At 40.7% G+C, this 25,887-nt stretch overlaps 1 protein-coding gene across 6 annotated transcripts in view; it reads left to right on the top strand.

Annotated features, from left to right (window-relative positions):
• spice1 (spindle and centriole associated protein 1) overlaps nt 1–25,887 on the top strand; it is a 39,116-nt gene that overhangs the window by 10,286 nt on the left and 2,943 nt on the right. For 2 of the 6 annotated variants that reach the window (XM_008120466.3, XM_062971315.1), the window contains 10 exons: nt 317–451; nt 7,052–7,308; nt 8,407–8,538; nt 9,835–9,970; nt 10,902–11,096; nt 11,705–12,099; nt 14,084–14,276; nt 14,829–14,931; nt 19,353–19,420; nt 23,527–23,600. In XM_008120466.3, the coding sequence (XP_008118673.1) occupies nt 317–451; nt 7,052–7,308; nt 8,407–8,538; nt 9,835–9,970; nt 10,902–11,096; nt 11,705–12,099; nt 14,084–14,276; nt 14,829–14,931; nt 19,353–19,420; nt 23,527–23,600 (1,688 nt within the window). Of the gene's footprint in view, nt 1–316; nt 452–7,051; nt 7,309–8,406; nt 8,539–9,834; nt 9,971–10,901; nt 11,097–11,704; nt 12,100–14,083; nt 14,277–14,828; nt 14,963–19,352; nt 19,421–23,526; nt 23,601–25,887 lie in introns of those variants that run through there. The other 4 variants (XR_001730904.2, XM_008120467.3, XM_062971316.1 and 1 more) reach the window with 4 other exon arrangements.

The following is a 25,887-nucleotide window of genomic DNA, read 5'->3' on the forward strand; positions in this document are numbered from 1 at the left end:
GCAAATAGGCTGAGCCATCCAACAGTTCGGAGGAGAGCTGCTCCTTTGTTCATGGATAGGAAACAATCAGGTCTACAACTCCCAACATCCTCTGTCAGTCACCCTTATATCTCATCAGTATTTTAATTTGGTTCATTATGGTTATGTGAGCCATGTTTGGTCTAGATCCCTCAAGCCATGTAGGAGCCTTTGTGGATCAAACAAATGAACAGTTCAACCAACCAACAAACTAACATACTTTGACGGATAGATAGGGTGTTATCAGAGTACTTTAGCCTTATTAAAATATACTGTATCTCATTTTCCTTATGTTTAGCCCTTAATGCTACTCATGTAGTGAAAAAAGTCCACTCAAGATTTCAAAATGAAGAACAGACCGCAGATACCCCATGTACTATACAACAAGTACTAAACGCCAAAGTAAAGAAACAAAAGCATACATCAACAAAAGGTAAAATGAGGGATTAGAAGTAATGCCAGGGCTGAAAATAGCACATATGTTTAATGCTTGTTTTTACCCACTTGAAATGTAACTTTAAAAAAGGATAAGAACAAAAGTTGAGAATTGATATTTTCATAAGGACATGTTTTGCTGACACAACAGCAACAAAGATGAGTCTTTAAAGCATCTTCAACTATCAATTCTCAGATATTCAAGTGGACTACAGAACAGTTGATATGAGGGCCCTTCCACACAGTCATATAACCCAGAATATCAAGGCAGAAAATCCCACAATATCTGCGTTGAGCTGGTTTATCTGACTCCACACTGCCATATATTGCAGTTTGAAGCAGAAATTTAGGATTTTATTCAGCTGTGTGGAAGGGGCCCGAGTGAAAAGATGTTGCTGACAGTGTGGATATGGACATTGTGTGTGAAGTAGCAGAGATGGAAAACTTGCATCAAGATCTGTGCCAAGAATACTTGGTCAAACTAAAATCATAGAGGGTTGTTGTATGTCTTTCGGGCTGTGTGGCCATGTTCCAGAAGTATTCTCTCCTGACGTTTCGCCCACATCTATGGCAGGCATCCTCAGAGGTTGTGAGGTATGGATAAATTAAGTAAGGAAAGCAAAGAATATATATCTGTGTATAGTCCAAGGTGTGGCAAGAGTTCTTTGTCACTGGGAGCCAGCATTAATGTTTCAGTTAATCACCCTAATTGGCATTGGAAATGTTTTGTCCCTTGCCTGGGGGCATCCTTTGTTCAGTCAAGTCATTATTGTGTTGGTTCCCATCTACTGTTTTGATTTTGGAGTTTTGTAATACTAGTAGCCAGATTTTGTTCATTTTCATGGTTTCTTCCTTTCTGTTGAAGTTGTCCGCATGCTTGTGGATTTCAATGGCTTCTCTGTGTAGTCTGACATGATAGTTGTTAGAATGGTCCAGCATTTTTGTGTTCTCAAATAGTATTCTGTGTCCAGGCTGGTTCATCAAATGCTCTGCTATGGCTGATTTCTCTGGTTGAATTAGTCTGCAGTGCCTTTCATGTTCTTTGACTCTTGTTTGGGCGCTGCGTTTGGTGGTCCCTATGTATACTTGTCCACAGCTGCATGGTATCCGGTAGACTCCTGCAGAGGAGAGAGGATCCCGATAAAATCATAGAGTTATTGAATTGGAAGAGACCACAAAGGCCATTCAGAAAAACTGGGTCAAAGCAAAACAGATAGTCATTCAGTCTTAAAAATCTCCAAAGAAGGAGAGTCCAGAAGATTTCACTGGATTGTCAAATAGCTCTTACTATCAGCAAATTCTTCCTAGTGTTTAGGTGGAATCTCTTTACCTGGAGTTTGAATCCATTGCCCTGTGTCCTAGTCTCTAGAACAGTGGTTCTTAAACTGGAGTCCTCAGATGTTTTTGGCCTGCAACTCCTAGAAATCCCAGCCAGTTTACCAGCTGTTAAGATTTCTGGGAGTTGAAGGCCAATAAACATCTGGGGACCCCGGGTTGAGAACCACTGCTCTAGAGCATAGCCTCTTAAACTATGCATTGGGACCTCAAATGGGATTGTAATAACTATTTTCCCACCTGGGCTAGAGATGCTGCTGTGGTGAAGAAAAGAGAGTGTTTCTATCATTTTCTACTTATCCTCTCTAATCACCAGGGAAACACCAAAGTGTGTTTGATGCAGCAAAAGTAAGGGGGTTGATGGTTTTTTAAGGTTCTCCAGGGATGGACTTAGGCAAGAGCTTATTGATAGTCCATCTTGAGAGAAGCTAAAAGAAGCACAATACCCCACTACTCTCCTCCTGTGGTGTGAAAATGTCAAAGAGCTGGTGCTACCTCTATTTTCCTGCCTTGGGCAGACTTGTACTGCAGTCAGAACAGAGGTGACAGTGCTTCCCAGGTTATAAATAAATCGGCCCAGATTTTGGGGTCAATTTTTTCATCAACTTATACACTGAGTATACACAGTTGTTTAATTTTGTGTTTATTTTTTAAACTTGATTAGGTGGTGTTGCTGCGATTGTTTCATTTTTATGGAAAGACACATTCAGAAGTAGTTTACTGATGCTTCCTTTGGTGCCACTGTTATGAATAACACTTTAATAACTTTAAAAAATAGGTTCTTTTATTGCAATTTTCAGTGTGAGAGGGCATATCAGGATTTTTACAGAAGGTTGTTGAAAGTTTTCTGGGCTGTATGGCCATGTTCCAGAAGTATTCTCTCCTGACGTTTCGCCCACATCTATGGCAGGCATCTTCAGAGGTTGTGAGGTATGGAGAAACTAAGCAAGGAAGGTTTATATATATCTGTGGAAAGTCCAGGGTGTGAGAAGAACCCTTTGTCAGTTGGAAAGCTAGTGTGAATGTTGCAGTTAATCACCTTAATTAGCATTGGAAAGGTTCATCTCCTGGCTATTTCTGCCTGGGGGCATCCTTTGTTCAGAGTCATTAGCTGCCCTTGGAACTCTTCTGTTTTCAGAGTGTTGCTTCTTATTTACTGTTCTGATTTTTGAGTTTTTTAATACTGGTAGCTAGATTTTGTTCATTTTCATGGTTTCCTCTTTTCTGTTGAAGTTGTCCACATGCTGGTGAATTTCAATGGCTTCTCTGTGTAGTCTGACATGATAGTTGTTGGAGTGGTCAAGCATTTCTGTGTTCTCAAATAATATACTGTGTCCAGGTTGGTTCATCAAGTGCTCTGCTATGGCTGATTTCTCTGGTTGAGTTAGTCTGCAGTGCCTTTCATGTTCTTTGACTCGTGTTTGGGCACTGCATTTGGTGGCCCCTATGTAGACTTGTCCACAGCTGCATGGTATACGGTAGACTCCTGCAGAGGTGAGAGGATCCGTCTTGTCCTTCGCTGACCATAGCATTTGTTGGATTCTCTTAGTGGGTCTGTAGATAGTTTGCAGGTTGTGTTTCTTCATCAGTTTGCCTATGCGGTCAGTGGTTCCCTTGATGTATGGTAAGAACACCTTTCCTCTGGGTGGATCTTTGTCTTGACTCTCATGGCTTGTTCTTGGCCTTGAAGCTCTTCTGATGTCTGGTGGAGTATCCATTGGCCTGTAGAGCCCAGTTTAGATGGTTTAGTTCACCTTGGAGGAGGTGAGGTTCGCAGATTCTTTGTGCACGGTCTGTCAGGGCTTTGATTGTGCTTTTTTTTTTTACTTGGGTGATGGTTGGAGTTTTTATGAAGGTATCTATCTGTATGTGTAGGTTTTCTGTAGACTGTGTGGCCCAATTGTTGATTGGGTTTGCAGATGACCAGAACATCTAGAAATGGCAGTTTTCCTTCCTTTTCTTTTTCCATGGTGAATTGGATGTTTGGGTGGATGCTGTTGAGGTGGTCCAGGAACTTGCTGAGCTCTTCCTCTCCATGGCTCCAAATAGTGACGGTGTCATCAACATATCTGAACCATACAGTTGGCTTTTTTGGTGATGTTTCTAGGGCTTGTTTTTCAAAGTGTTCCATATAGAAATTTGCTACTACTGGGCTGAGCGGGCTCCCCATGGCCACTCCATCTTTCTGTTCATAGAATCCATTGTCCCACTGAAAGTAGCTAGTGGTGAGGCAATGGTGAAACAGGGCTGTGATGTCTTCTGGGAAGTTTTGTTTGATTAGTGTGAGGGTGTCAGCTACCAGGATCTTGGTAAATAGGGACACCACATTGAAGCTGATCAGGATGTCCTTGGTGCTTAGCTTGAGGTTGCTGATCTTTTCTATGAAGTGTGTTGAGTCCTTGATATAGTGCGCAGTGAGCCCAATGTGGGTTTGTAGCTGTGTAGCCAGAAATTTTGCCAGGTTGTAAGTCGGTGATCCAATGGCACTTACAATGGGTCTGAGTGGGATGGAGTCCTTGTGGATTTTTGGGAGTCCGTAAAGCCTGGGTGGGAGGGCTTCTGATTTGCACAGCTGTTGGCATATGTCAAAGTTAATGGAGGAGTTCTTTATCAGAGTGTTAGTTTTTCTGGTGATTTTGTCAGTGGGTTCTTGTTTTAGTTTCTTGTATATTGTGGGATCCAGAAGTGGTCTGATTTTTTTCTTTGTACTGTTCTATTTCCATGATTACTGTGGCATTCCCCTTGTCAGCTGGGAGAATGATGATTTCTGGATCTGAGTTGAGATCTTTGATGGCCTGTCTTTCTTTCCCCATTGTGTTGCTGGGGGAAGTTTTGCCTTTCTCAGGATCCTTTGCTGTTTCCATTCTTACCTCCTCCACTTCTTCCTCAGGGAGCCGGTAAATTGCTGATTCGACATTGGCAATGATGTTTTCACTGGGATCCTGGTGGTGGTGACTGCAAAATTTCCTCCTTTTGCTAGAATGGATACTTGGTCTTCAGTGAGTTGTCTGTCAGTCAGGGTGATTATGGTCCGTGACTTATCCAGTTCTGGTTTTGGCTGTTGCTTACAGCATTTGTTGAATTTTTGCTTTTGTCTCTTGGTGTGGAGAACCATGTCTTTCTCCATTTTTCTGTAGGTGAGGTTGTCTATTTTATCCCAGTCCTGGATAAATCTTTTGGCTGATGTTGATATGGAGGTGCTGCAGTTCTTTGTCTGTGTTTGCGAGTTCTTTGCGGATGGTGTAGATTCTCTCTCTTAAGAGGTTGTGTTCTAGGCGGTTGTAAATATGATGAGCCTGTGGTGTTTTGAAAGTCCTTTTGGCTGCGAGAAATTGTGGGATGGTATCTGTGTCTCTGCAGCATAGAAGGAAGGTCAGGGAGCACAGCAGATGTGCTTTCCTGGTCCTTAGTTTTTCCAATCTCCGTGTGTCTTGGAACAATTTCTCCCTGTAGAGATGTTCAATGTGTTGTCGAAGGCTTTCATGGCCGGGATTTTTTACAGAACTTTTACACAAAGAATGACATTAGACATACAGATTCCTTACAGATTCATTGGATTCACAACAGCCTACTAGTTACATTGGCTAACAAACAAACAAAGGAGGGTTACATTTTTAATCAGCATTCACACACATTTACATGCATTCATCTTCATGCATACATCCAAGTATTACCATATACTTTTCTCCTTCCTTGGAGAAGCACCTGCCTAGGCCAGACCCTGCTTTCCATCCAGCCACACAGTTCCAAAACTTCTAAAATTCTTCTAAAATACCAAAATCCTCTTTCCCTGAGAACAATGCCAAGGATCAGATCTCTGTTTTCCATACAGCTCAACTTGATTCCTTAAAATGTTAAATGACTCCAAAATGCACTCCTTCCTCTTCCCTTGAGAAAAAGAGACCCAAAGTGACCAGATTGCTTCCTTGCAAATCTGACACTCTTCAGAGTACACCATCTCTCTCCTTCCCAAGGGAGCAGAGCATGGCGGGTGAACAGCTCCTCTGTCTGTCACAATTTCTGAATTGTCATAAAGTCACTTATATAGCAATATTTCGCGATGTTGTCCCAAAGTTGTAAATTAATGATAGACATCTTCCATCCTGGTTCCATCTCAGTTTCCTTGCCAGATGGTGTTGACTCTTCTTGATTGGTGTTGGCCTTGTGTTGACTTCCTTCTTAACACTAACTTAAAAGAGCTACTGTCTCTGATTAATGAAAACAGGTTGGTTTTTTCCCCCCAAAAGTTCATCAAGTCAGCAAAAGTTGACAGATGTAAACATTTCTCTTATCACTGTCACAGTTCTTATCACAGCAAGCAGGTTCTCATTAGCAACTTTTAATTACAGTTCAGCAAGCAAGCAGTTAGTCACTGCAGGCCTTAATATTTTAGAATGGTGTCTTCAAAGTTATTAGCTCTCATTCATTCCTTCCTTCCTTCCATACAGTTCCATTCAAACTATATATTTATATTTAATCATGACACCACTGCCGTTATCTCTATGACATCCTCCAGCAGTGTCATCCTCCAGCAGTGTCATACTGTGCCCTGTAACTTTTTGTTACATTTAGTCTGGCTCTTCAACAAAAGACAGATGTGTGGGACTTTACCAGCATGAGGGCTGTTATAAACATAGCCTCTCGCCTCACAGCTGCATGCAATACCTCCATCATGCCATGGGGAATGGAGACTCTTATGAGTAAAAATTAAATAGGATTGTGATAAATGTTAACTGCAAATTTGATTATATCTATTCAAATTGTCTAATTTGACTGGTATTATATTCACTAATTTATTTATTAATTAATTGTGTGAAATAATGCATTTCTAAAAGTAAAAAAAAACATCAACCCACCCTGCATCATTGCTTAATATATGAATGCAAAGTATGTATTTATTGTTCTGTCAAGTGGATAGACATTGATTGGACATCAGAAATAAGAAAAAAACACTGAGTTATTCAGTAGTTTAGAATATTTTTTAAATGCCTTAGTAAAATATCATAGATTGCAGCTGCAGTTCTGCTTCCAGCCTACTGGGGAAGAGGAATGAGTTTGAAAGGTTAAGAGAAAATATGGATGCATGAAGACTGGGTAAACGTTATACAAAGTTGTAGAATGTGTTAATTGTTTGACATGATGGTGCTGTTTCCATATTTTTAGTGTATTTTTAAATACTTTCTGAGTGTTTTGATTCCATAACAGCATTTGGTTTGTCACAAATGAAGGCTGCTGCTGAGTCCCGTAATGTTTTCCTTTTCAGTGAAGAAAAAACAAACTGCACAGACTCCTACTGGACAGACAAGGATTAATTTGAATGCTACTTCTGCTTCTGTTAATGGCCAGAATTCTAGCTTAGAGTACCTAAACCAAATGTTGCATGATTTGGAGCATGATATTGAGGAATATGAGAGGTGGATGGGGCATGAAGTCCAATATGTACACAGTCGTGAAGGGGTCTCTGGATTTACTCATTCTCTGGTTCATGCCTTGAATCGAATGTTGCACTGTTTGAAACAGGTGAGAAAATAATTTGTATTGCTTCAAACTATAGTAAGAACTTTGTCTTTTCTTATACAGCTATAGCAGCTCATAGTTTGTTTGCAGTTGCTTTTTTCAGTTTTAGAAGGAAAGGTTTCATTTGGAACTTAAACTTCTATTGCTTATTTCCTTTAAGGCAGCTGTTTCATTGTATTTTCTTACAGTTAAATACATACTGTCTGCATTTAGACATTGTTAGTTTTTCAAGTTGACATCATTCGCTCTAATTGTGTACTGAAATACAAGTGATGAGTGCTAGTAGAGCTAGTGTAAAAATGGGGTCACAAAAATACCAAAGGATAGTATTAATATATTTTACAAATATAAATATTTGCAAAATTGTTCATGAAACTTGACTAAAAAGTCATTGGCTGAAATGACAATCTCCAGTATTGGGATGCTTGATTTTTTTAATGAATTGCACTGTGTTTTCCTTGATAACTTCAAGTGGACTATTTGTAACAAAGGAGCCAATTAAATTCAATGACTTCGTCAGTGTTCTCACTGCTACTTCTTAATGAGACAAGAAGATAGTCCTCAATATCTGTCTAATAGTTACCTGGTTCAAATGTTGGCTAAAAGTTTTATGTTGTATTCATTATTTTTTTTGGGGAGGAAGAGAGATTAATTCACAATCACTATTTCCTTTCATTGATTTTCTTAGAATTAAAATAGTGTTCATGATGGGTGAATCTCAACTATTGATAGAACTGTTTCATCTCCACCAATCTGTAATTGTACTTGATAAAAGGACGACTTCACTTTTATATACTGCTTTAAAAGCAGACTTTTATGTGAATGCGATAACAATATAAATTTCAAATACATAGGGTGCGGTGTGTCAAACTTACAATAAAACTTTACTATAGTTCTGCTTACTCTTTTTGCTTCATTATTTTGACCCAAACTCCACAAACGCAGGGAAAAAAGCACTGGACTCAGGGAAAAAAGTAACTGGAATTGAAGCCTGGCTTTTATTAAATGTTTGTCTATACTGCTTAAATTTGATAACTTGTGTTGTCATATTATTACTTTAGTGATCGCTATATTAACGACCCACCTCTTGTTCCCCAAAAGACGGAGACAAAGGTACGCCAAGAAATAATAAATAGGCAGCAGCTTGAAAGGGAACTAAGTGAGCATAGAGTCCTCATTGATGCTCTAACTGCTGAAATCCTTTTGATGAGAGAAGAAAACTTTGCTATGCAGGTACTGGCCAAAATTACTATACGTGATTCATACTTGGAATTTAATGGCAGCATACAACCAATTATATTAGATTAATTTCTGCCATTTGTTATTTCATCTTTGCAATAATTTAATTTTGCATTGTTATGGCACCTTCTATAGCAGGGGTCCTCTAAGTTTTTAAGCAGAGGGCCAATTCATGGTCCCTTAGATCAGCGTTTCTCAACCTGGGGGGGTCGGGACCCCCGGGGGGGGGTCGCGAGAAGGCGTTTTCAGAGGCGTTGTCAAAGACCATCAGTAAATACATATTTCTGATGGTCTTAGGAACCAGTTTAGCAGAGAAGGCTGGACATAGATAAACAACAACTCCAAAGCTCAAAGTCAATGCCCACCAAACCCTTCCAGTATTTTCTGTTGGTCATGGGAGTTCTGTGTGCAAAGTTTGGTTTAATTCCATCATTGGTGGAGTTCAGAATGCACTTTGATTGTAGGTTAACTATAAGTCTCAGCAACTAAAACTCCCAAATAACAAAATCAATAATCCCCCAACCCCCCCTCTCCAGTATTCAAATTTGGGCATATCGAGTATTTGTGCCAAATTTGGTCCAGTGAATGAAAATACATCCTACATATCAGATATTTACATTATAATTAATAACAGTAGAAAAATTACAGTTATGAAGTAGCAATGAAAATAATGTTATGGTTGGGAGTCACCACAACATGAGGAACTGTATTAAGGGGTCGTGGCATTAGGAAGGTTAACAACCACTTTCTTAGACTTTTTGGGAAGCAAGACTATAGTTTGAAAAAAATATGAACAAATTCCTGTGCACACTGCATATATCTTATTTGTATTGCAAAATTAAAGAACAAGACAATTTTTAAAATGAACAGTTTTAACCAACATAGACTTACCAGTATTTCCATGGGAAGTATGGGCCTGCTTTGGCTGATGAAATAATCAAGTTAATTAGGACTGTTGTTGTGTGTCTTCAAGTTATTTCAGCTCTGGGTTACCCTAAAGCTAAAGTTTAGGGTGAGAGCCAGGTAAATGACCGTGGAGGGCCACATCCAGCCCTCAGGCCTTTGTTTGGGGACTGCTATTGCCTCTGTGTTACAATGATACACCTCTATGGAAATATTTATTTTATTTATTGTATATCCTTATCACAACATAAAGTAATTATGTTTTTACTGCCCTACAAAAAAGGCAGAAAAATGCCTGAAAGTACATTTGTCATGCTGCTTGTTTGCTAGCCATAAGCTAATGGAAATGCTCAAATAATATATTTATTTCTTCTTTTTTCCTTCTAGAGTACGTTCCAGCGTAACCTTGCTGCACAAGATGAACAGTCACGCACTGGTGTGCCTCATGCTACAGAATCACACAGGATAGCAGATTATGGAAAGACAAAGGAGTTTTCAGTCAGGAGTTCAAAGGCCACTAAAGGTGTGAGGCTTCCACTCAATAGCAGTAAATGCAAATAATCTGTGTGATATGTCAGTTTTAAAATACAGGGTGGGGCATAGAGATCTCCATATTTCAAGGGGGCACTGTGTTGGGGGTTGAGAGGTGGGGTATGTCTGATTCATTAGGTTAGGCTCTGCTGTTTTCAGTGCCCATCATGAGTTGGACTGGTGAACATCTGGACTTGGTTGTTCATCTGTATTGTAAAAACCATCATATTGTGATAACAATGCAGGGTGTTCTGTAGACACTTCATGCTTGGTCAAAATGCATCTGTACAAGATGGGAAAACAATTTTCCTATAGATTTCTAATCTTCAGGCAACTGGATTAAAACTGAAAAGAACATCCCTTGCAGAATTAAGAATGTTAGAACACCAGAAAAGGTGAAAGCAGTGAGAGCATCCACTCAGCAGTCGCCAAAGGATTCCACTCATAAACTTGCCATGTTACTGGTGCTATCAAGCAGGAGTTTGAGGAGAATTCTGCATGCTGATTTAAAACTGCATCCTTGCAAAATGATTTGTCCAATATGATTTTTAAACCCCATTAAAACAAAACTTTGAATGTAGTTTTCAGAAATATATTTTTTTTCTAGATAGTTTTATTCATTTTTTATACCCATTCAAAATGTGGGAGATATTTATGCCCCACCCTGTATAAGAGCTGAATCAATAACTATAAGGTGGTGGGATAGCACAATTTATTTCTGGTCATATATCCTCCAAAGCAAGAGTTCTCAAAGTGTACTCTGCGGAGTCCCAAGGGTTCCAGGAAGCATACTGAGGGGCTCTTTGGTTCCTTCCTACTCCTCCCCCTCCAAGCTTTCCCTCCTCTTTCCTGCTCCTCCTCTGCCTCCCACGCCCCCAAAACTTACTTTTTCTAATATAGCAAATTTATGTAATTTGTCTCAGCAGAGAACCCCATCCCAGACTGTACTGGTGCAAAGATGGAGATGTCTGATTGTTCCAGTAAAAATGCAGTGCTGCTACATCCTCCAGATAAAACGTACCCAGCATCTTTAGTTTCAGCTTGTATATTCCAGCCAGCAGTCATGTTATCTCCACCACTGCAGAAGAGCAGCGAGTCCTTGCCTCTTGTTCAGGGAGGTAAGAGGATCGTTTTGCCTGCATCTCCATTCTCAATATCCATCACTCTTGCAAAATCCTAAATACACTGGATCCAGCTCTAGAAAGTCTTTATTTGGCCTTTCAGCTAGCCTTAGCCAATCCAGATGGCAAGATGATCTTGTTTGCTTCTCCCAGCTGATTGGTTTGAAAAAGAAATATAGCATTATCTTAAGCAGATAGGAAAAGAAACAAAGTTGTTCCTTTTACAATTGTATTTGGGTAATATGCACTTAAAACATAAGGAGCAAATATACATGTAACAAAAATGTCAAGCCAAAATATGTCAGAAAAATACTCTTGGTCCTGTGTGTCAAATAAATGTATTTAAAAAGCACAATATTTACTTCAGATTATTAAAAATTGTCATTTGGAATTGGTTACAGATATGTTAATTGTGATTTCAGATCATATTTTTGAGAGAGAGGAAAAGGTTGGCACTCCTAACTAGCATTGCAACCCCTCCTAGAATTCACCCCTCCTAGAATTCTGTTCCCTCACTCTCACCCTTGGATAGCCTTTGTTAGTATCCTTCATTTATGATTAAATGCATAAATATTTGGTTTTATTTTATCATTTTTTTTCCATAGAATATGCTACAAGAGAGCAAAATGAAGAGCAGAAGCCTTTTGCCTTACACGAGTCACCAGTGGTACAGGAGAATGGCAGTCCTTTTGTTCAAAGAGGTGGTGGTCCTGTTGCAACCAAATCCTTGCAGAATTATCATTGCTCAGATGACCACCTATCAGTAGAAACCTTCTCTGCAGAAGTGGGACAAGATTTGGGTGACTTTTTAGAGAAATTCTGTCCTGGTGCACCCATGGTATATACACAGAATGATGATTTCCAGAAGCAAATAGTTGAGCTCATACTCCAGAATTCAATTATTAAATCTCAGCTGAACAAATTCAGACATTGTTGCCAGGAGACCAGCAGCAATTTGCAACAACTAGACACAAAACAGGATGGATCTATGGAAGAGCAGGTAGGCATGAAAGACCAGTCTAGCATGCCATGAACGAGTATTTAAATTCAGAGCTTCTGTGCTGTAGCCACCTCTGAAAAGTTTAAGCATGCTTTTGCATTTTCATGTACATAATTATTCACTTCATAAGAAAAGAGATCCTCAGTGATCCTTTACATTTTCTTTTGTGAATACCAACTGTGGATCAGTTGGCTTGTTGACAAATACAGCCCAGTGTAAGTAGTATCTGATACAGGAATCCCCATAAACACAATAAAATGTGTGTACAGAATGCCAAGTCAGATGTTACTTTCTTTTTGTGGCAACCAGACAAAGATAGAGACAATAGACACATGATATCAGAAGAAAATGAATAAATGCTGTAACCCCGATTTCCGTAAACTTAATACTCCATCTGTTTTCTGGGGACTACAATTTCTGAGATTTTATAAAATGCTCTCCTGTTCACTCAGTTTGTTTTCTTCAAAGATAAGCATAGCTGAAGTCTTTACATATAGGATATATTTTTGCACTCCTGGTATTATTCTGAAATTGGTTTCTTACATTTTTTAAATTCACTGGCCACTAAACTGGAGTCATAAATTGTGCTTTAAATATTTTTATTTTCTTTCAAGTGAAGGCAAGTCAAGAAGGACATGCTCAAAATCAGTTTCAGCATCAAGGAAAACCCAAGAGAATTGAGGAAATAAAGGGGAATAAACTTAAGAAAATGAAAATTAAAGAGAAAAATAATCAAAACATTTAACTGCTGTGTACAGTGTTTACAAAGAACTGCAGAAGATGCTTTAGCTGTACTTCATAAAAAGGAAAATCAGTATGTTTAGCAAGCCTTTCAAATGCTGATTTTCTAATTATTTTAAATACCTATTTACCCAGAGTGACATAAAAATTTCTTGGTCCAAAAGGGATAGAAAGTGGCGAGAAGACCTGGTCTAGATGAATAAACTTTGTATACAAGGCAGTCCCCAAGTTATGAACAAGATAGGTTATTTATTTATTTGCTCTATTTATTCCCCACTTTTCTCTACCTCGCAGGGGATTCAAGACGACTTACATAGAGGCAATTATTCAGTGTCTTAAAGCATATACAATTTTAAAATTAAGATTAAATAAGATTAAAATCAGACATATTAAACATTTTAAAACATTACATTACATAAAAATCACTCTATCCATAGTCGTAGTCTACTTTCCATAGTGGTTCCATATATTCCAAAGCTGTCATTGCACTGCCCTATTCACTAAAAGCCTGATCCCACAGCCAAGTTTTTACCTAGGAGGGAGGGGGCTGATCTAATGTTGCTGGGGAGGGAGTTCCGTAACTGAGGGGCCACCACTGAGAAGGCCATGTCTCGTTCTCATTAGTCGCGCCTGTGAAGGAGGCAGGACTGAGAGCAGGGCCTCCCCAGATGATCTTAATCTCTGAGATTGTTCATAGGGAGAGATACATTTGGGCAGGTAAGCTGGGCCGGAACCATTTATAGGCTAAAGCCATGTAGGTTTGTTCCTGAATTGAATTTGTAAGTTGGAACAGGTACATTTTTAAGTGTAACTCCAGCTGTTACACAACAACACACACATATATATATATATACACACACATATATACCATATATATATATACACACACACACACATATACTCCTTTTCAGTTTACTTCTTTTAAGTTTGAGTAGTAATTTCTTTTGCAGTGGTAACACTTCATTAATGTCCAAGTTGTGAAAATCCAAATTCAGAATTGTGCCTCTTGTATTGTCATTTGTCTGATACAATTCTGTTGGAGAATGGTATTTCTGAACCTTACCTTTTGTCATATCAAGCAGCAGTATGTTACTAGAAGTAAATTATAGGAGAGCATGATGACTACTATTGCAGTTGTATAGATCTTCTATGTGAAATCTTATAAACCATGTTCAGTAATGCAAGAAATTAAAAATTTCTTTGTAAGATGTCTTTGTAAAGTGTCCCTTAAATGCTCACCTAGGGAGAAAGCCAAGCCAAAAGCAGAGTGAAGGAATTTCCAAGGAGTTTGGATGAACGAATAGCTGAGCTGAATCGCCAGAGTGCAGAGGCACGTGACAAACTATTGCTGCTGACCAATCAGCAGAGATTATCTACCTCTATTTCTGTGTCTCCACCAATTTCACCAATTCCATCACCACTTGTTAACTTAACTGGTATGTTCCAATATAATATCCTATCATATTCATGCAGCTGTTTTTATCTAACAGAATGTTTTATAAATAACCTTAAGAAAACCTAGCTGCTCCTTTGTTCACTATGTGCTCAAAGTTTGTTGTTACTGTATTTCTTCAATTCTAAGAATCACTTTTTCCCTTATAAATATATCTAAAAATGGGGTTAGAATTGCAGATGTATCTTATGTATTTTTGTTGGTGACGTGATACTAATATTAGGATGTGTCTTAAAATCAATGACATCTTACAATTGAAGAAATATGGTATGTCCCTTCAAGTTATTTTTAACTTATGGTAACTCTGAGGCCACCCTGGCCAGTCTTTTTCTGTGGCTAAGAGACTGTCTTGTCCAAGATGACTTAGTGGATTTCCATGGCTAAGTAGGGATCCTGGTCTCCCAGAGTCCTTGTCTGACACTCAAGTCACTGTATCACACTGGCTTTTTAAGAGCAAACTTATACTTAAAATAGCTTAATCATATCATCTAGAGATCTTCCAGTAATCAAAAACTGCCCTTTATGTGTTTTCTAGAAAAGGGAAGGAGGACAATTGAGGTGTCTGTTCCAGTATCAGAAACTCTGGATAGTTCAAAAGAAGAAATACGTTTTCCTGCCTATGGTGCCAATGCTAGGAGGTAAAATTAAGATGACTTCATATTTTTACAGGTAGGCCAGGAGCTTTTGAACTTAGAATCCTGCAATCAATATTACGTAGCTAAAATGACACCATTTTCCAAAATACAGGGAGTTGGACTGGATGGCTCTTGTGTCCTCTTCCAATTCTTGATTGTAAACATATACCTTATTATTGTTAGTATTATTATTGTTATTATATTAATTTATGTCCAGCCTTTCTTCGAATAATGGGATTTCAGGCAGCTAATAATATAATTAAAACAATAGAAATTAAAAACAATATAAAATGTAAATATAAGATTTAAGAAACAATCAGTTTATAAGTTAAAATGTTTAAACATTAAAATTATAAGAGTCTTTAAAATCTATATGCAAATCATTTATAAAAACAGCGTTAAATAATTGACTTTCTTCTTCGTGGTCTGTGAATACACATGGGTTGACTGCACCTACACAGGCTCTAACAAAAAGCTTTTCAAGCTTTGATTTTCAAGTTTTGGCGGTAACCCTGCCCACTCCTCCCCAGGGCATGGTCTCGCACTCCTCAGTTCCTTGTTTTCTGCCGCTGCCGCAGCTCTCTGGAACTTCACTTGCATTAATTGCATGCCTTTTCCAAAGATGTCAACGACTCGCTTCAAGCACTGTATCCAGAACATACCAGATTCCAACAGCCATGCCAAGTGCATTCTCGGTCTTGGAGAGAGCCATATGGTTGGCTCATGCCAGCATTGTCAGGCCTTCACAGCTCAGGCCCACAAAAACAAGGTGTCCAGACTGAAGGCACTGCTGTACCAGCTGGTCCTGGCTCCATCAACCTTTATTGCCCCCAACCACCCCTGGTTCCACTGGTACAAGCCCGTCAAGAACTTTTCCCATTGATGGAAACATCTCCTGAAAAGGGTCGCCAGACTTCTTGCCTAGCCAGAGCGGTGCAACATTGAAGTAAGGTTCAGTTGCACCATCACCATCTAGAGTCCCAGAGGCTCCTGTGGCACCGACAAAGAGACCATCCCCTCCGACAGTCCCCTAGGTGGCACACCAGCCCCGCCATTCTGAATAGGACAACCTTGAGCTTGAGGCTGTCGAATCCATTCTCTCTGAGTCAGTATTGTCCTTTGACCTTGACCTCTCACCGAACTCAGAGGCTTACTGTGTGGAGCTGCGCTACCCAACTGACAATGTACATGACCAAGGCCCTCAGCATGGAAGTCAAACAAACTTCAAAAACCGTCAATGACTTGGTCTTCAAGAGGGTCCAGGCCAAAGCCCCACCAGCCACGTTACTTCTCTTTCTGTCATATCAACTGGAAATTATCCAGGCGTTCTGAACAACTCCATCCTCCATACTTCCACCTTCAAAAAAGATTGAGGCCTGTTACCGAACTGACGACAAAGGTCACAGTTGGCTAGCTCACCATCCCAACCCAAATTCAGTGGTAGTGAAGGCTTCCCAGTCTTCAAGCAAACAAACCTTAACCCTGACAGACAGGGAAGGAAAGAAGTTCAACTCTGTTGAGTAGAAACTCTACTTGGGAGCTTCCCTGCTGACAAGAATTTCCAACGATGGTGCCTGTATGGATGCATATCAGCGACTACTTTGGGAAAAGGCACAGTCTTTCCATGCTAAGCTCTCAGAGGAGGAAAGCTACCTCCTTGATGCATCACCAGATACAGATGGCGAAACACACCACAGACATAGCGGGGAAGATGATTGCCTATGCCGTTGCCATCTGTCAACATTCCTGTCTCCACTCCTCTGGCCTGTCCATGGCCTCCCATTAAGTCATTGAAGAATTTCTCTTCTAAGCCTTAGGCTTGTTCAATGCAGATTTTGATGACAAGTTGAAATCTCACCAAGATTTCAAACTTCTTGTCGCAAAGTGCAGGATACCGACGCAAATCCACCAGCATCAGAGGACTCGGCACCAGCCTCCGGTCAATCCCAGACTTCTGGGCACTGAATGCTTTCCTGATGCCCAAAACATTTTGAATGGTGACAATATATTCCATTGTGCTCCTGCTCGAGGAAGGAGATTGATTCGCCACCATTGACCTCCGTGACACATACTTCCACATTGGTGTATGCCACACCCACCAGCGATTCTTAGCCTTCAGGGTACGTCAGCAGACATACCAGTGCACAGTTCTCCCCTTTGGTCTGGCCACAGTACCACGTAACTTCATAAAATGCATGGCAGTAGTGGCAGCGTATCTTCATAAGCTTAGCATTGTCCTCTTCCCATATCCTAACAGCTGGCTGCTGGTCACCAACAACTCTGCAGTCATACATGGACTTCACCCTATCTTTCCTGGAATTGTTAGGTCCCCTGCTCAACGCCAAGAAATCAAGCCTTGCCCCAGTAAGAACAGTAACGTTCATTGGAACAATGTTTGACTCCTCCATGCAAAGAGCTTTCCTTCGTCAAGAGAGGCTCGGTACCCTCCAGAAAGAGATTGCCCACTGTCGGGACCGACGCCGAGTTCGAGCCAGAGCCATCCAGGTCCTTCTTGGCCACATGCCTTCAATAGTAGTAGTCATTCCCCATGCCCGTCTTTGCCTCCGGCCATTGCAGAGATAATTTATCAACCAGTTCAACCCTCTCCTACATCACAGCTCCTGGTTTGTTACCATACCGAGACTGGTATGTCAAACTCTGAATTGGTGGACTTGATTTGATGTTTGCTGAGAGGTCCCCTTCCACAATCCACAACCAGAAGACACCATCACAATGGACTCCTCTACCTACAGATGGGGAGTACACTACAGAGACCTAATGATCCAAGACCTCCGGTCCACAGAAGAAAACAAAAACCATTTCAATTATCTTGAACTACTGGCGATCTTCAAGGCCCTCTGTACCTTCTGTACTGATCCTGCACAAGCTGGTTCAGATACTGACCATCTCAATATACTACATCAACAAACAGGGAGACACGGGATCTAGGAAGCTCCTCACACTCACCCTTCACTTCTGGGACTGGTTTATTGAACACGGGATCTCCCCAACGGCCCTCCACCCATCCAGGACCCAAAATGACCTCGCTGTCAAACTCAGCAGGTCTTCAACGACCTCCCACGAGTGGAGGCTCAACGTAGACCAGTCATATCACCTCTTTGACTAATGGGGGTGACCGCAGATAGACCTCTCTGCCTCCGAGACTAATGCTTTCCTCCCACAGTATGGTGCAAGATTGATGCCAGTTGAAGCACGCGGATGCCTCAGAGATGTCTTTCTCCAGCAATGGACAGGAACACTCTTTTACATCTTCTCTCCAGTCCCTCTCAAGTACTCGAGTGCATCATGATGTTTCTCCCTCACCAATGAGGGAAATGAATGGTGCAGAGGACAGCATTTCCCTCTGTAGGAGAAAGAAATGACAGAGGCAACCCAGCAAACTACAGGAAAGAAGATTCCACCTGAACATCAGGAAGAATTTCCTCACTGTGAGGGCTGTTCGGGAGGCTCCTTCTTTGGAGACTTTTAAGCAGAGGCTGGATGGCCATCTGCCGGGGTGCTTTGAATGCGATTTCCTGCTTCTTGGCAGGGGGTTTGACTGGATGGCCCATGAGGTCTCTTCCAACTCTACTATTCTATGATTCTAGAGGCAAAAGGAAAGGAAGAGCAGTGGAGGCAAGAGATAAGACACTTCCTCTTTCCCACAGAAAGAGCTGAAGGGAGGTGGGGAACTTGAGGCTAATCCACTTTACTGTTTGCTCTGAGTGAAAGGCGCCTTCGCACAAACCCTGAATGAGGCTATGAAAACCTATCTGCAGCCCAAAGAGGTTTAGCCTATTTTAGTGTGGCCCCTCAGTACTGCAAAGTTGTGCAGACCTGAACTTTAGGAGAATATTAGTAGCATAAGCCTGGAATTCATTATGTACATAGCCAAAGTGAGTACAGTCCAAAGTGACACTTGGTTACATGTAAACAGTCTCCATGGATAAATGTACTTGTGGAGAAAGGACTCACAAGTTGTGTATGTTCCTAAAGAAGTTTCCAGAAGCATGGAGGTGGGAGTTGTGTTTAAGATTTATATATTAGACTGTTTGTCTTTGGTTTCTGAATCCCTGACTTTTCTTTCTATTGCCCAATGAGAGGCTTGTAAAAGGCAACATCCATTCACTGTTTCATTCCTAGCCCTAGAGAGACATCTCCCCCAGCCTCAACAACAGCAGCTTTATTTACTGGCCTTGATTGGGCTGTGGTAAGTGGCTCCCTCCATCCTGTGTCTGATCTTTTTCTTTCTCATACATTTTGGGGAAGAAAGAGCATCTAGGAGGATTGCTGTGCCTGTTTCCACCAGTTCTCCAGATCCAGTCAGAGCTCTGCTATTTGTTTATGAAAAAGAATAATGCCAACAGTAACTCAGTGTTTATTAGATTTCTTTCCTCCCACCCTTCTATTGCTTTCTGACCCAGAGAGGCTTACAACAAGGCAGCTATTACAGAAGACTCCAGAGAGAATAGAAGAAAGCAGGAACCAACAAGTATGTTTCACACACCAATATTTGCACACTAAAGGTAAAGGTAAAGGTTTCCCCTGACGTTAAGTCCAGTCGTGTCCGACTCTGGGGGTTGGTGCTCATCTCCATTTCTAAGCCGAAGAGCTGGTGTTGTCCGTAGACACCTCCAAGGTCATGTGGGCGGCATGACTGCATGGAGCGCCGTTACCTTCCTGCCGGAGCGGTACCTATTGATCTACTCACATTTGCATGTTTTCGAACTGCTAAGTTGGCAGGAGCTGGGGCTAACAGCGGCTCCTCAGATTTTAACCTGGGACCTTTTGGTCTGCAAGTTCAGCAGCTCAGCACTTTAATACACTGAGCCACTGGAGGCTTTGCACACTAACCCAGGAGGATGCCTTAGCTACATTGGGCCCCCTTGCATGATGGAGGGATTTTATACATTGCTGTCATCCTGGGACAGTACCAGTTCAGATTTGGATCCCAGTGCTTAGAGACTTGTGTTGGGGAAAGTCTTTGCTGTGGGAGAAATGTGAAGACCTTTTTAATCAATCCAAGATTTATGTTTGGGAATCACAATGTGGATCAAATAACATGTAGTTGGGCCTCCTAAACGCCACACCAGGGTTTCAATCCAGAGAGGCATTGGTGATAATTTAGTAAGGCAGGGAGATGTCCTTCTACTCTACTGTACTGTGACTCCTTTTACTTGTTCAATCTGCGCAATCTGTTTTGTGATTCCTAAAATTTGCTTGGATTATATTATGTTCTTAAAGTCTTGCTTAATTCTGGTTGTAGTTTGAGTCAGCTCTTCCCTAAATTGCAATAACAATGATAAAATCTGGAGTTTTGACATTTTTCCATATTTTTTATAATTTGCAAAGTAAGAAGAAAACACTAAGGGAATAAGACAATTTTACTTTCCACCAGAAAAGATAATACATTAATGTTAGTTTGGGGGTTGTTGAGAAGAGTCATGCAATTATTAATAAAATGTTTTTTAGCTCACGATTCACCTTTCCCCTCCTCCAACAGCCAAACAAAAAGCAGTCTGGTTTATGAAATCCATAAAAAGGAGGGAGTTTTTGTTAGCTAAAACATATGCTCATAATGTATTGTAGGCTTTCATGGCCAGAATCACTGGGGCGTTGTGTGGTTTCTGGGCTGTATGGCCGTGTTCTTGTAGCATTTTCTCTTGACATTTGGCCTGCATCTGTGGCTCCTCTGAAGATGTCAGCCACAGATGCAGGAAAAGGTCAGGAGAAAATTCTGCTAGAACACGACCACACAGCCCGGAACCCACACACCTCACACGCTCATAAGTCTTTTAGTCAAATTTACACAGCGTTACCGTATATACTTGAGTATAAGCCGACCCGAATATAAGCCAATGCGCCTAATTTTACCTCAAGAAACTGGGAAAACTTATTGACTCGAGTTATAAGACAAGGGTGGGAAATGCAGCAGCTACTGGTAAATTTCAAAAATAAAAATAGATACCAATAAAATTACATTAATTGAGGCATCAGTAGGTTAATTTTTTAAAATATTTACATAAAACTGTAATTTAAGATAAAACTGTCCAACTCTGATTAAATCATTATTCTAACCTTCTTCAATGTAAATGTGCTTACGTATCCTTCCAATAATAATAGAGTAAAATAATAAATGTGAGAATAACAATAATGGAGTAAAATGATAAATGTAATAATAATAATGATAGAGTAAAATAATAAATGTAATAATAGAGTAAAATAATAAATGTAATAAAATAATAGAGTAAAATAATACATGTAATAATAATGATAAAATAATAAATGTAATAATAATAATAATAGGGGCCTCTGGTGGCACAGTGTGTTAAAGCGCTGAGCTGCTGAACTTGCGGACTAAAGGTGCCAGGTTCAAATCCCGGGAGTGGAATGAGCGCTCGCTGTTAGCCCCAGCTCCTGCCAACCTAGCAGTTCAAAAACATGCAGGAAGGTAACGGTGCTCCATGCAGTCATGTCGGCCACATGACCTTGGAGGTGTCTATGGACAATGCCGGCTCTTTAGCTTAGAAATGGAGATGAGCACCAACCCCCAGAGTCAGTCACGACTGGACTTAACGTCAGGGAAAACTTTACCTTTTTAATAATAATAATAATAATAATAATAATAATAATAATAATAATAAGAGTAAAATAAGGTAGAAAGGAAGGAAGGGGGGGGGGACCAGACCAAAGAGGGAAGCCACTTAGCAGTGGCTCAAGTATTTTATAATGTACTAGCTGTGCCCGGCCACGCGTTGCTGTGGCGAAGTATGGTGGTATGGGAAATAAAATATTGAGGAATTGATGGTAGTTAAGGTAAAGGGTAACGGTTTTCTCCTGACATTAAGTCCAGTTGTGTCTGACTGCACACTGAAGTGGATTATATGGCATTGTGGAGTCAAGGTAATCCAGTTCAAAGCAGATAATATAAGATTATAAATGGGTTATATAGCTGTGTGGAAGGGCCTTGAGTCTACCCTGCCATATAATCCTGTTCAAATCTGATAATCTGTATTTTATAGGCAGTGGGGAATAGGCCTAAGTGAGGCCTAACTCTGCCTGTCCCCTGGGCTGAGTGGGTTGCTAGGAGACCAAGTGGGCGGAGCTTAGCCTTTTAACTGGCAGCAAATGGATGAAAACAATTATTCATCTCCCTCTAATTAGGACTTTATTTTTCTTTTCTATTTGTTGTATGAACGTAGAAGCATGGATGAGGGGTTGTGCTGCCAAGTTTAGTGTTTCTGGGATGTGTAGTTTTGTTGTTTTGTCCTAGGCCGAAATTTCATTACCCTTTTATATATATAGATGGTTTTAAATCTATTTATTGTATTTTGTTAAATTATCAAATTGTTTTAATTGCTTATGTTTTATCTTTTTGTATTGTATATTGGCATTGAATTTTGCCAGATTGTGAGCCGCCCTGAGTCCCTTCGGGTGAGAAGGGCGGGATAGAAATGATGGAAATAAATAAATAATAAATAAGGAAGGAGAGGGGAGGGAGAGAGAGCGCCAAACCATAGAGGGAAACAAGGAAGCAGAACTCCCAGTCAGAACTGAAGCCAGGAATCAAGGAGGGAGAGATTGAGAGAGAGGAAAAGCCAGACCAGACAGAGAAGCAATGGAGCATATCTCCCAGCAAGAATAAAGCCAAGAATCAAGGGGAGAGATAGAGAGAGAGAGAGAGAGCCAGACCAGACAGAGAAGCAACGGAGCATATCTCCCAGCCAGGACAGAAGCCAGGAATCAAGGAGGGAGGGAGAAAGAGAGAGAGAGAGCTAGAGGAAGCTAGACCAGAGAGGGGAAGCAATGGAGCAGATCTTCCAGCAAGGACTGGGAAAGCCAGACCAGGCAGGGAAGCAATGGAGCAGATCTCCCGGGCAGGAAGGAAGGAAAGAGCAGGCAAGGATGGGATCTGCCTCCAGACTTCAGATCCCGGGCAGCAGCAGCAGGGAGAGGGAGAAAATGGCACACGTGGGGCGGGGGAGAAGAAAGGAGAGCTAGGTTGCTGAGCAGGGAGGTGAGAGTCCTGGACAGAAGGTGTGGGACTGAAGGAAGCCCTTCTTTCAGCTCCACATCTTCCACCACCACCCTCACCCGAGTATAAGCCAAGGAGGCGTTTTTCAGCCTTAAAAAAGGGCTGAAAAACTTGGCTTATATTCGAGTATATACAGTAATTTGAGAGATACAAAGACTTGCCTTTAAATTGAGGAGATTCCCAATCTTCTCAATTTATTATTCCAATGAAAAAGCGCTTTTCTTGGTGTTCATCCAGCTTGATAGCTGAGGCAATTCCACAGAGAGGCTAAAATGGCTTACCTTGAGCCATTATCTTTTCTGTGATCACTCTTATGGATTTACAAAAGACTGACAAATACTGGCTCCTGTGAATAATCCTTGATTTCTCTATACCTAGAGGGAATTTTCTGCCAGTCAGGAAGCCTCAACATTAGCTTTTCTCTGGGAATTGCATCTCCTTCACATCAAACTCCTGAAATTCTACCCCCAAAGTCTTGACTCTTACAATCCACTTTCAGACTGAATGGGAATTTACAGAAGAATTGCTTAAGGATCCCTCCCACTCTTCTTTTATTCCTCCAGATCTAAATACTTGTCTACCGCAGAGTATATCACTGGGAAATGTACACTTGAGAAACAACAATCACAGGACAAAGGTTTGTATTACTTGTTTATCAGTGCTGTTGAGCAAATGCTAATCCTTATAAAGTTAAATTAACACCATTCACACAGTATGCTTGGGGAAACCATCACAAATGCTAAATAAATAAATAGTACCAGAATAAACTATTGACTGCAATCATTCATTGGAATGAATGCAAATGAATGTAATTTACCATGTACAAAGAACTGGTACAAACATGCCTAAAAATGAGTGAAAATGATAAAAGTCAAAATCTTAAGGAATGTTTTAAGATTGTAAGTGGTAAATGATTGAAAAAGGATTCCAGGCATAATTGTGGTTGAGTAAAAAAGAGTTTGATTATAGTTACGGCAATCCCTGAGACAGCAGAATTCAAGGGGAAAGGAGAGGATTGTGGGATATCAAAATCTACAAATGGAAGTTCAGCATCTCGGAGAAGGTGGACGATTGTATTTCTAGCGGTTCTGTAAAACTCAATAATACCTCCATACTTCCTGAATAAAATCATTGTCACAAGGGATCACAATAGCACAGCTACATAAACTGACACTACTTGAAATGTATGGCATTTTTCATTGATACCTCCATGGTTCCTAGAGTCTTAGAATGCCTCAAAACTCCTGTCAGACTGAAATCAAGAAGTTCTTGTTGTGTACTTTGATTCAGATTTATGGCAGCCCTGACTTAGAGGTCTCTTGACAAGATATATTTTCAGGAGGTTTTCCATAGCCTTCCTCAAAGGCAGTGGTTTCCAGACTATGTTCCACAGAACACTAGGCAACATAAGGCAAAAAATTCTTTAAAACCTAATTTAAAATGGAGTATTAAAAAACCCACATGAAGTCAACTACTTGATTTATAGTCTCTGTAATAGCTGTTTTGTGCTACAACTATCGTGTCAACTATTGTTGGCCGCATTTTAGGAGGCAACCCCTGGAAGTGAGACCAGCCTGAGCTGCCCATTGTGAGTCTCTGCTGTGGCGAGCATACAGATTAGCCCCAATTAAAATCAGCTAGCAAGCAAGGAGAGGAGGTGATTTTCAGCCAAGGAAGATTTTATTTTCTGCAGATAAGATGCTAGCTAGTGATTGATTCATTCATAAAGTAGATAGCATACAGAATACAGTTTCACAGCCCTTTTTATACACAAGCTGGCATAGTCTGCAGCCAAGCCTCTAATTCTGACAATTACAGAGAGGGGTTTGGCTCACTGGCTGGCGTGGGCTGGGACAAGGGATGATTAAGCGTTGATAAATGAAGTTCCTTTTATTGAACAGGAAAAATAACAAAGTGAAGGAAGGCTATTGTTCTATGGGATGGACATGATCATTCTGGCCCATTGAGGGGGCTGATCTGGCAGTCCTAGATCCCAGAGAAAAACATTCTGACATAATCATGCAAAATGACAGAGGTTGGGGTTTGGCTGTAGACATTCAGATTCCTTCCGATGCGAGTGGTCCTGTTCATCAAAGGTGCAGGGTGGTGAATTGCTCTTTCCGCAAGGGGCAAGGGAGATGATTTCCCCTGCCTGAATAGAAGTATTGTGTTGCAATGTCCAAAAAAAGTCCAAAAAAATAGGTGAAACTAGGAACTTGATGAGGAAGTTCCCAGCTTAGTTTCTTTTCCCCAGGCTGTACAATTGCGTGGGATGCAAGACATCTTTATTTATTCATTTTATTTATTGAATTTATATACCTCTCTTCTCCCCCAGGGGTTCTTTGGGTTCAGGAACACTGTTTCCCCCAAAGGGAAGGGATGGGGATCTCAGGAGCATAAAACATTAAATTAACACAACATATACAGTGGGGGGAGGAAAGTATTTAGTCAGATGCCAATTGTACAAGTTCTCCCACTTAAAAAGATGAGAGGCCTGTAATTGACATCATAGATAGACCTCAACTATGAGAGACAACATGAGAAAACATATCCAGAAAATCACATTGTCTGATTTTTCACGAATTTATTTGCAAATTATGGTGGAAAATAAGTATTCAGTCACCAACAAAACAAGCAAGATTTCTGGGTCTCACAGACCTGTAACTTCTTCTTGAAGAGGCTCCTCTGTCCTCCATTCATTACCTGTCTCACTCGTTCAGTCGTTTTCGACTCTTTGTGACCTCATGGACCAGTCCATGCCAGAGCTCCCTGTCGGCTGTTGCCACCCCCAGTTCCTTCAAGGTCAAGCCAGTCACTTCAAGGATACCGTCCATCTCGCCCTTGGTCGTCCTCTCTTCCTTTTTTTTTTACCTGTAGTAATGGCACCTATTTGAACTTGTTATCAGTCTAAAAGACACCTGTCC

This window comes from Anolis carolinensis, chromosome 2, assembly GCF_035594765.1.
Source record: "Anolis carolinensis isolate JA03-04 chromosome 2, rAnoCar3.1.pri, whole genome shotgun sequence".
NCBI classification, from domain to species: Eukaryota; Metazoa; Chordata; class Lepidosauria; order Squamata; family Dactyloidae; genus Anolis; species Anolis carolinensis.